The sequence below is a fragment of the Galeopterus variegatus genome, unplaced genomic scaffold, assembly GCF_000696425.1.
Source record: "Galeopterus variegatus unplaced genomic scaffold, G_variegatus-3.0.2 Scaffold6042, whole genome shotgun sequence".
In the NCBI taxonomy this organism is placed as follows: domain Eukaryota; kingdom Metazoa; phylum Chordata; class Mammalia; order Dermoptera; family Cynocephalidae; genus Galeopterus; species Galeopterus variegatus.
The window spans coordinates 233834-244770 of NW_007732153.1; the positions used below are offsets into that span (position 1 = coordinate 233834).

The 10937-nt window shown below is 39.5% G+C and overlaps 1 protein-coding gene across 1 annotated transcript in view; it reads left to right on the forward strand.

The window, feature by feature from the left end:
• The window catches only part of VPS41 (vacuolar protein sorting 41 homolog (S. cerevisiae)), a gene marked incomplete at its 3' end in the record, with an annotated part of 191151 nt that extends 182070 nt beyond the window's left edge, over window positions 1–9081 (forward strand). The window contains exons 23-25 of the mRNA XM_008590367.1: window positions 5443–5497; window positions 7587–7727; window positions 8945–9081. Coding sequence (XP_008588589.1) covers window positions 5443–5497; window positions 7587–7727; window positions 8945–9081 — 333 coding nt within the window. The remainder of the gene's footprint in view (window positions 1–5442; window positions 5498–7586; window positions 7728–8944) is intronic.
• Window positions 9082–10937: the final 1856 nt, after the last annotated feature.

A 10937-nucleotide genomic window follows, 5' to 3' on the forward strand; every position in this document is an offset into this window, starting at 1 on the left:
AAAATCTCGTTCTTTTTTCCTTAGACATAAGAATTCTATATACACTAAATAATCTTAGAAATTAATTGTTTTTATGTTTACTCATAACATGAAAAAGCTATTGTATGTACCAATACGTGAATGACAAAGTAGATTTCCCCAATTAAATGTATCCCAAGCATGCAGTAGTAAAGTGAAGGCTGTGGAATACAGGTTTGCATGTTTTGTCTAAAGAGAAATGCATAGAAAATGTAGTCACCTTTTCCCCTGAATATAAAATTAAGAACTTTAAAATTCTCATGCCTCCCCTTCCCCCAAAGAAATCTCTGCTTCAGAAGAGTTTATAGAGTATTTAGTCCTATAGGTGCTTAAGTAAGAGGTGGTGGTTTCTCTTTTTTTTGAATGGGAAGAGTGTCAGGTTTCAAAGGCATATTCTGAGCATGTTCATCCGCTCTTGTTCATAAATTACTTCTGGCAGAATAGCAGCCATGTTCCTCGTTTCTGGTTGTCTGCCTTTGCTAGGACTGGGTAATTGTTGAGAGAAGGGGTGATTTCTAACTGGTTGAAATTTTCAAGAATTCAGGTCAACCTTATTTTGAATTAATTGAAATACACAAGTATTTGGCTGAAAACTTTGTAGAGATTCTGACATCACATCAAAAGCCCTTTAGGGGCATAGTTATCAAAGGCCAAAGTTTAGGATTTTAAATCACCACAACTCTTAAATTCAAAAATTAGTCATAAACTTTTATGAAATCATTCATTCTAAGTAGATAACAGAGTTTGGATGAATTTTTTTTCTACATTAACTAAAAAGACAAAGTTCTTTGTATTTCTGTTATGTTTTATGAGATGTACTGTGCTTTCATGTACCTAGTTTTATTTAGTCTCTACAAAGGCACATTTAGGTGGATAGGGGATTTTATACACCACAAGCTGAGTCTTAGGGATTTAGAAGAAAGCCCAGAGTCTAGGGCTAATAAGTTGAGAGACCGAGGCTTGGATCCTATATCTCTTAACTTTGGGCCCCACGTTCTTTCCACAGTGGTGAGAAATCATTTTTCAGGTTTAAAACCTTAATTAAAACAGTAATTACAAAAACTAAGGTATTTTTTAGTATTACAAGAATCATGAAAGACATAATTTTTTTTTTTCCTTTTTTTGTCTTTTTTCATGACCGGCAACGGATCGCAACCCTCAGTGTCGCGCCCGTACCGGGCCGGGACCGGCAACGGGATTGCAATCCTCGGTGTTGTGCCCACACCTCGCTCAGCCAGTGAGCGGCCGGTCTGTATGTGGGATCTGAACCCTCAGCGGGAGCGCCGCCGTGCTCCCAAGCGGCGCACTGTAGCAGTGCGCCACCGGGCCGGCCCGAAAGACATAATTTTTTAAACTAACTGTTAAACAGTCCTTTCTTCTATAATTTCTAGGTATGGTCATCAGACATTAGTTCTCATTTTGCAAATCTGATTTGCTTGTGCCTAGAGTGTTTAAAAACAGAGTATCAGTTTTATAGCTTTGGCCAACTTATGCCTGAATTTATGATCTCTGCCATATCTAATAGCATTCACAAGGTGGCAGTATTTATGAATTTGGAGGGATAAAGCTGGGAGAACAAAGTTCATAGATTTGCATTAAAGAAATTTCAAGAGAAAATTGGATAAGAGATGGCAGGGCCAAGGCTGTGTGGAAATCATTATTTAATTTACAGCTGGTAAGGTTCCTACTGGCTACCCTCAAATTTCTAACTCCATTCCATACCTTTATGCTAAATAAGGAAAAAGAGAATTAAAATACTCTTTTTCATCATTTTATTACTCAATTTCTGTCATTATTCTGTCTTCACTTTTATTTTTATTGCTCTTCTCCTTTTCTACGTGTATGTGTTTGTGTGTGTATATACCTGTGAGTGTGTGTCAGCTTTAAAAATCTCAGTGTCTCTACTCTTTCCTCTAGAGGGAGCATTGTGGTCCAGGAAAATTCAAGAATCTAAAATGAGGAAATATGCTTTTATGCCTCATTCATGTCAGTAATTGAAAAATTCTATGTATTAGAAATACTTCCTTTTTATACGTTACTCAAAATCTAGAGATTTTTAAAGTCTTTATTTTTTCATTTGTGAGAAGAGGATAATTTAAGATACTGTTAGAGACTAGTCATAAAACATTTAAAAACCTCTGAAATTGAAATTTTTGAGAGACTCAGATTATCTTTGATCTTGGTGATGCACCTCTTCTTGCATTCCAGACCATTCCTAACTTAAAACTTGCCTTCAGACATGTCTTCCCATATGAACTTTCATTTTTGATAGTTTATACGAGAACTTACAGCATCGCTCTCCTGTAGAATGTCTTGCAGTGAGGGGAATGTTCTAGAATCTGCTCTTTCCAACATGATAACCACTAGCCACATGTGGCTATTGAGTATTTGAAAAATATGGCTCGTATGACCAAGGAACTGAATTTTTAATTTAATTTTGATATAATAGCCACATAGGCTACTGTCTTGGACAACTCAGGTAGGCTTCAAGCTGCATACTCTCTTTGTGGTTTGCAATAAGCCTGTTCTCAAGTGTTCTCATAGGCTAAGAAAAGGAGGTGGGGTGGGGGGGTTCTGCTTGAACGTTTTGAGTGGTACTTCAAAGTGCAAGTGAATTTCCAAGTACACAATTGATTCGTGGATACCTCCCAGTACTGAACTGTTTTAAGCAGTATAAATACTCATCATTGTTCAGACTGACTTTCTCTAAAGAATCTGTATATCTAAATATATTACAATTTTTTGTTTATGTGTGAACGACACAGCCCCACTAAACCATAAACTATTTTTCTGTTGGTATCTCAGAATGTAGCAAAAATCTAGGCACTCGGTTGGTTTCTCCATAATTGTTGTTGAAATAGTGATAGGTCCTCTGACTTCAGGTTTTTGCTCTCTTTTTCCCTTACTGTTTGTTTCACATGTGTTTTTTTGTCTCTTCAATAGTATCCCTGCAGAAGAGTTGATAAGAAAATTCCATTGTTTATAAGGATGATGACAGGCAAGACAAGATAAGGATAGGTAAAACCATGTTTTTAAAGGATTTTCTAGGTTTTAGTTAGGATAATGTTCAGCTATGAATGATAAAAATCCCAAAATAATAGTGGCTTAAGCAGAGTAGCAGTTAGTTCTCTGTGACGTGGAAGTCGTGGTGGAGCAGCTTACTGGGGGTGGAATGCACAAGGTCAGAGACCCGGGCTCTTTTCTCTTTTTCCTCCACCTCGTCTGACCTTGACCTCATGACATAAGGTAGTGCCATCCACGTTTCTAGGAGCAGATTGGGTGAAAGGAAAACAAATCAGGAGGCCCAGAGTTCACATGCAGAGACAGGTTCCCACAAGTTGCCCCTCTGCGTTTTTCCTTCTGCTCTTTAGTGGACATTTGTCACGTGGTTCTCCTGCAGCTGGGCAGGCTGGGAGATTGTTTTTTTTTTATTCTGGGCAGTGCACACACTCACCTAAAACAATATTGTATGGAAGAGATGGGAAAAGGATCCTGCAGGACAAATAGCTATCTCTGCCACTTAATTGTTAAAGGAATCTTGTGAATAACTGAATTAACAGTGTTTCCTCCTCATTGTGACTTTCAGTTATTCTTATTTCGGTATTTAAATGTTGTTTGTACCATAAAACACCATCCTGTTTTCATTGTAATTCTAAAGCGGTGTTTGGCTTTTGCTTTTTTCTTTATTTCTGTTTTTGTTTTTGTTAAATTGATCTCTATGATCAAATTGTTTCTGCCCTTTAGCTGTCTCTGTGCAACCAGAGACACAGATTTAAAAGATATATTCTACGGAAAAATTTAAGTCAAAAACCAAAATATCAAAACTAGCTCCTGCTGTTATTTCCCAAAGATAGATCATTGAGCTGAAAGGGCTAATTAACTTGAGCTGTTTTTAGCTCCTTGGTTCTTGTTTTTAGAACAACCTTAGCTGGTTGTTTTCAAATGACTACTCTAAATATGCAACCCAACAATCTTCCTGTAACCCTTACTACCTGCTCATTTATTAAGAAATATTAGTTGCACACGTACTGTGGGACAGGCATTGTGCAAAGCACAGGGCTTAAGTGTGCACATGGTCCCAACGAAGGGAAATTAAATGAATGATTAGGTGAGTAGTCGATTGTGGCTCTGATTAATTGTTGTGAAGCCATGTGTGGGGTGCAGTGCCAGTAAGGACCAAGGGAATATCTGTCTGAAGTCCCTACCAGGGGTGGAGAGTGAGTGAGGGCAGCATTTCAGGCAGGGGGACAAAGTGGAGAGATGAGCATGGCAGGTGAGGCTGCACACAGAGGCAGAGCTAGGGCATGGATGCCTTGTAGGTGGTGACAGAGATTGGTGGCTTTAGGACCAAGCAGAGTAAAGCGATCGGGAGGTTATGTAGGAGCGCTGTGGATAAGGTTTCCCCATTGAACTCGTGCATTATACTGCACCCAGTTCAGATGCCACCTTTTCTGTGAAGCTTTTACAGAGGGCCACACTAGTTCAGTGTCCCTTCTCTACATGTTCCCCTACCATGGATTAATAATGTATTGTCATATCTCTGTCACCGCACCTGGACCGTGAGCTCGCATGGGTGGACTCACGCTGCTTCGGCTCCAGCTAAGCCTTCTGCTCCTCTTCTCTGTTCTCCTGTCACATGTCATCATCATGAGCAATTTTACTGCTGTCATCTTTATCCATCCTGACCCTCTGGTGCCCAGCACACAGCGTACAGTAATGTGAGCTGATTCATTGAGAATATCAAGCTGTTTATCAATGCACAGTGTGTCTTTTTTTTTTTTTTTTTTACCCCCATAGAAATGCTGTCATCTGTGCATTTCCTCCTGTTTTGATTCTCCTTGATCATCAGATGTGTTTTTTCCCTCTCACTTTTGACAGATCCTTGAGCAGAGTTCTCTTTTAAACCCTGTGATCTGGCAATAGAAATATTGCCAGTAAATTCATTTATACATCATGTAGCAAGTGATTACTGAGCATGAGGTATTCTCAATCCTGGGAAAATGCAGCAGCGAGCAACGTTCTTTTCGTGGTGCTCATGCTCAGTGGAGAGAACAGCTGGAACAGATGATGGAGTAGGCGGGAGCAGTGCTGCTGAGAAACCAAGGGCATGGAGAGAGACGGCGTAGCGCGAGGCCTGTGCTCTCAGCATCTTGTTTCCTGCCGTTGCTCCTGGAATGTTCTGAGTGCTTCAGATATGTTCTCAGACGAATTGTGTAGGGTCTGGTAGCTCTCTAAGAGGTGAATGAGTACAGCCACCAGTGAGACCCCAAGAGATGTGTTTTTTGTTTGTTTGCTTTGTTTTGTTTTGTTTTTAAAGGAAGGCAGTGGAAAAATTCTTCCAAGCTTGTAAGTTTAAATGACTCTGTTAGTATTTGTTCTTATTTGGTAGCCCGTAGTAACATTTTTTCCTTGCTTTCACTGAAGGCTCTTGAGATCTGTCAGCAGAGAAACTTTGTAGAAGAGACGGTTTATCTTCTGAGTAAGTAGCTTTTATTCATTTTGGTTACCATAAACTAAGAAAGGGGGGGACAGTGCGATGTAAATTGTGTAAGAGTGAACATGGACTTTAGACCAAAGTAACACAGAAGTTCAAGCCTATATTGTATAAGAACCTAATATAAGAAAATAGAAACTTCACAGCGTAATTGACAAGGAAGAGTTATTTAATAAATGCTGTCAAAATAACATATGAGTCAGGCATAATAAACAAATAAAATTGTTAGTTTACACCTCACAACATAGATTCAAATAAATTAGAGATAGGTTGACAAGTTTGTTGTTCATTTTTTTGAACAACAAACTTGTCAACCAAATAAATTAGAGATAGGTTGACAAGTTTGTTGTTCATTTTTTAAAAAGTTATAATCAGCGTATATCACCATCGTATTGGTAGAGAATAATCTTTATTTTTGAAAACCACAGCCTAAATAAGTGGAGGAAATGCAATTGAATCTCAGAGTTTTGGAGAGAAAAGGAGAATTGCTTAATATAATCTAGCTGCCAATGTCCTGGTCTTCAGGTGCCTATTTCTAGCTGTGTTGGAATTTTTGTACCATGCATACTGAGATGCATGACTCGTTATCTTTCACATTCCTCCAAAATGAGCAACGTGCACTGAAGATTTTAGAAGGAAGCTTTATGCAGAAGTACACAGCATGCCAGACAGAGTTCATTTCAGGTGTCGCTGCAGGGTCACTTCCTGCCTACCCTGGCAGGGCGTTTCCTCTTGACACCTTTGCCTCACACGGCACTCACCTGCACTGGCTCCTTTGCCTCTGTGAAAAATCATCCAGATCTCCATTCCCATTTATGCATATGCAAATTCATGGGTGCTCAGCAACAAACCCAGAATTATTCATTTATAGGACCTACCCACCTTAGGAGAAGTGCTTTTGGGTCTTTATTTTGTTACTTGAGCATGTTCTTGGGGTTCTAATCACAACTTCAAGTAGCTCATCAATCTACTAGTTCCACATAGTGTTCCACCCAAGAAATATTCTGGTAGAATAGATCTTTGTCATAATGTCATGTCATCTTAGAAGCAGTAGAGGAATTACAAAGGAAGACATAGTCTGATTTTATAAAAGCTTAAAAATCCTATACACATTAAAAAATATTAAACATTTTTAAAAGACATTGATTGGGAATAATATTTTCAAGAAAGACAAAATGCTATAGAAGGGATATCAAATGGGAAATCATTTTATTCACAAGTCAGCTGTTATCAGTTGATAATGGCTGCTGCCCACAGTGAGAAGGATTCAAGATCCTTCACTAGTTCTTGTGCACGGCAGGGGACAGGTGTAAGGGTCACAGCCCACAGCCAGGCAGTTGCTGTCCCTCCACTGAGTAAGGCTTTCTACATGTACTGTATTAAAAACTCATGGAAATTGTTAAAACCATTAAAATGTGCAAAATATGTAAAGATAATTAGCCAGTAGAAGCATAGTTTGTAAATACTTTTATCTCACGAAGGTTTTTGAAAAGCTTTCCCCTGGACTTAGAAGGAAATGAGGTAGCCCTCTTATAATTGAATTTGCAATTGGCACAAATGTATCAGTAGAGCAATATGCAAAGCCAGCTTAAGAGTAAGGCAGAATGACTCCAAGGCCTTTAAAAGTCTTAACTGTATCTGAGTGTGAAATTATTGACATCCAAAAGAAGAATGTTTTGTCAGAGGAAGGCAAGAGTCTGACAGACCTGGCTTCACATCCCTGCTTTTACCATCCAGTAGCTGTGTGATCTTGGCAAGTTATTAACATTTCTCTTTCCTCTTTTATAAAACAGGAGTGTCAGTAGAACATACCTTACAGGATTATAGTGATAATTAGCTGATGTAATTCATGGGAAGAACTGAAAGGAGTGCTCAGCACAAAGTAAACACCCAACAAATAGGAGATAATTATTTTACTGTGTCATAGGTAGTACATGCTAATGTCACATATGGATATATGCTTTTGTCTTAGCTTTCAAACTGTGTAAATAGTTTAAGAGATATGCTATGTCCTTTTAAAATTTTTATTAAAGTATCCTAAGTGAAGTCTTTCTCACATCCTCATCCCACCTAGGCCGAATGGGTAATAGCCGAAGTGCCCTGAAGATGATTATGGAGGATTTGCATGATGTTGATAAAGCCATCGAATTTGCCAAGGAGCAAGATGACGGAGAACTCTGGGAAGATCTGATTTTATATTCCATCGACAAACCACGTAAGCAGAAAAGCCGTCTGTGATTATAACTTTTTTTTCTCAATATAACCAATTATGTCTAGAGTAAGAATTATCTTGAGATACATTAAGTTAAAAATATGGCAAAGTTTCCACAGTAAAAATAGGCCAGGTGTGTGGTGACGATTGCCAGTACTCCTCTTGTGCAGGAAGCCTGCAGCCTCATCACTTTGCACAGGCCGAATGTCATAAAGAGCAGGTAGTTACACAGCTTATCAGCTGTGTCCCCATGAGGCATATTTTGCCTACTGCAACCTAGTTGAATAAATGTTGACTGGGTTGGGTTGGCTTGGCCTGTTTTTGTTTTTAGTTTGTATACAGGGGTTATTCATTTTGGAAATTTATAGCCCTTACCAGTCTCTTTTTATGGAGAAAGAACTGTCACTGGACATTGACTGTAAGTGGATATCTGCGTTGCAGCACTGAGTTTCTCCTTCCTGCCCCATCTCATCATTTGTTGGCCGTCAGCACTGGACCATTTGCACTGAGTCTCCCATTTTGGAAAGATACAACTGAAGCAGTCACCTCACAGTAACCCAGATCCTCTTTTGCAAATATAGAAATGATTTAGAGACTGGCCATCGTGGTTGACAATCCACCCCCCCCCCCTTTGTTTTTGATAGAGAAGGCTTTATGTTCACCTAACTACATTAATCTGAAATTGACTTAAATGACTTTATTTACTTGAAAATACAGGGATTCTAGTTAATGTGATGGATCTTAAGAGACAATGTGGGTGTGATGGAACGTGTCAAACCTGGGTCTGGCCCAGGTGTGAATTGGGGCTCATTACCTTCTAGCTGCTTGACCCTGGACACATTAGTTAAACATCCCGATTCCCTGTCTGACATGGGGAGACGTGACATTCCTGCCTTCCAGAACAGGGGAGAAAAGTGTGTGGTAGCTGAGCCCTAGTGAGTCCTCAGTGAATGCTAGTTGCCTCTTTGATGTTGCAAACTGTATTTTGAAGGTAAGTCACCATTTGTTCACCGTTTTTAAACTCCTCTCATTGAGTTTCTTCTTTATGTCTTAAGGAAAGCTAGTTCTTGAGAGTTTACAAATTCAAATGATTTTAACACTTACTGTAAAGGATATAATTTTCTCTTTGAGTTACTTTTGGTCTAAAATTGCATTATTTGCAAATAAAATTGGATTATAGCATTGTTTACATGTTAATTGTTTTATGTGGTATTTTGTAGCATTTATTACTGGCTTGTTAAACAACATCGGCACACATGTTGACCCAATTCTACTGATTCACCGTATTAAGGAAGGAATGGAGATTCCCAATTTGAGAGATTCCTTGGTTAAAATTCTGCAGGACTATAATTTGCAAGTAAGTATCCTTTCTTGGACAAATAAGCTTAATAAATGAGTTGATTTACTACTGGATAAACATTTCTAGGATTTATGTTAAGTATCAGTTAAAAACTTTCAGTTTTGATAGTTACATTTTATTTAGGCCTTGATATTTGGAAAACTATTCAAATAGAGAAACTAGAAACATCACCCCTTAAGGAAGCCATCTGATCCATTAACCATCCCCAAATTTCCTCTTCTTGTTGAGCAGGCATTCTTACATTTGTATGGTAACTATAGCATGGCATTAAGGAGGGAGAGAGAATAGTTACAGAGGCTGTTAGATCAAGTCACCCAAACATTTTAGGGAGAGTAAGTATTGTGTCCATTTGAGGGAATAAAAAAATGTTTTTCAAATAGTTGATAATTTTTCTTGAAGCCATTCAGTAAACTATTGCTTGAAACATGTTAAAATAATAGGATTTTACTTAATTTTTGTCTGTTTTCTACAATAGTATGAATTTATTATCCTCATCAGTTCAGAATTTGTGATAAGAACAATGGAACCTATTATTTTTATATAAATCATTAATATTCTAATTATAAAGCATCTTAATCTTTTTCTTAACAGAATGCTACCAATTACTATTTGTTAGGGTGCTGGTAGCTTCTGTAGAACTTGCAAATATTTAAAACACATTTCCTTAAAAATTCAGATTGTTCTTTTTCTAATTCATTTGAAAATGAGTTTTGGTTATAATGGATAAAATTGCTTACCTGGAACAATAAAATTTTGCAGGTAAAGCCAAAAGATAAGATTGTAAGAAGAGGAGAGTTAGGATGACCACTAGCCACTGTGAAGGGTGCAGAGTAGAGGGCCACCTGCTGAACTCAGGGCGACAGGCTTAGGGGAGAGGCAGGCGAAAAGGAGAAGGTGAAGGAAGGTTGATGGCCTTGAGAATACATGCAAGAGATGAAAAGGAACGACAGCGTTGGAGGGACAAGAGGTTGTGGCCTGGGAGTGTGATATTGCCACGTTAAACTTTCTGAGGCAGAGTCACTGTGGACATGTTCAAAAAGTGGGACAAAGATAAAGGTCACTGGAGCAGAATTAGTCGAGAAACTGTGAGGCCACAGCCTTTGCCGAGTCGTCCAGATGGACAGAGAGCAGTGGGGGGAAGAAGGGGCTGGAAGCCAGGCTCCAGCATGCTCGTAGGCTGGGGCGTTAACCCTGCAGCCCACAGGGGACCGTGGCATTCCTGGATAGCATAGCTTTAAAGGAGAAGAGCTTCTTCCCACAGGTGGGGCTGGGAGAGATCAAGGAGCTTTTACTCAGGAGAGCTTTGTGGGAAATTGAGTTCATGGCAGAGAAATTGGTACTCAGTTAAGCCAAAGAAGTGGAGAGCCTGTTCTGCAGAGAGCTTAAAGATGTAGGTATTTATTTCCAGTGGGATTTGGAGGTTTGCAGGTGACCCCGGGGAAAGGTTATTGCAGGAAGAATGAGAAAGGCAAGAAGGAAATAAAAATACGAGAACGCACTAGCAGGTGAGCAGAGGCGCCACGAGGGGCTTGCCTTTGGGTGCCCCACCCTGGGAATGTGGAAAGGCGTCCAGGCAGGGAGGTCACTAGTTCTGGGCTGTGGTGAAAGTGGGTTCGGTTATAGACCTCTGGTGTGAGTGAGCTTGATAACGATCTGGACTTCATTGGCACTTACCATGCCGGCGCATGCCAGGATACACTCGGACTTACAAATCCAGATTTGTTCAGAAGTCATTAAGGTGTGTCTGAGCAACTCTGCTGCTCGGGAGGCGTTCTCCCTGTGACCTTCAGCTGTAGTGCGTGAAGCTTGGCCTCTGTGGTTGCAACAACGTGACTTGCTCTTTGCTCAGCCTC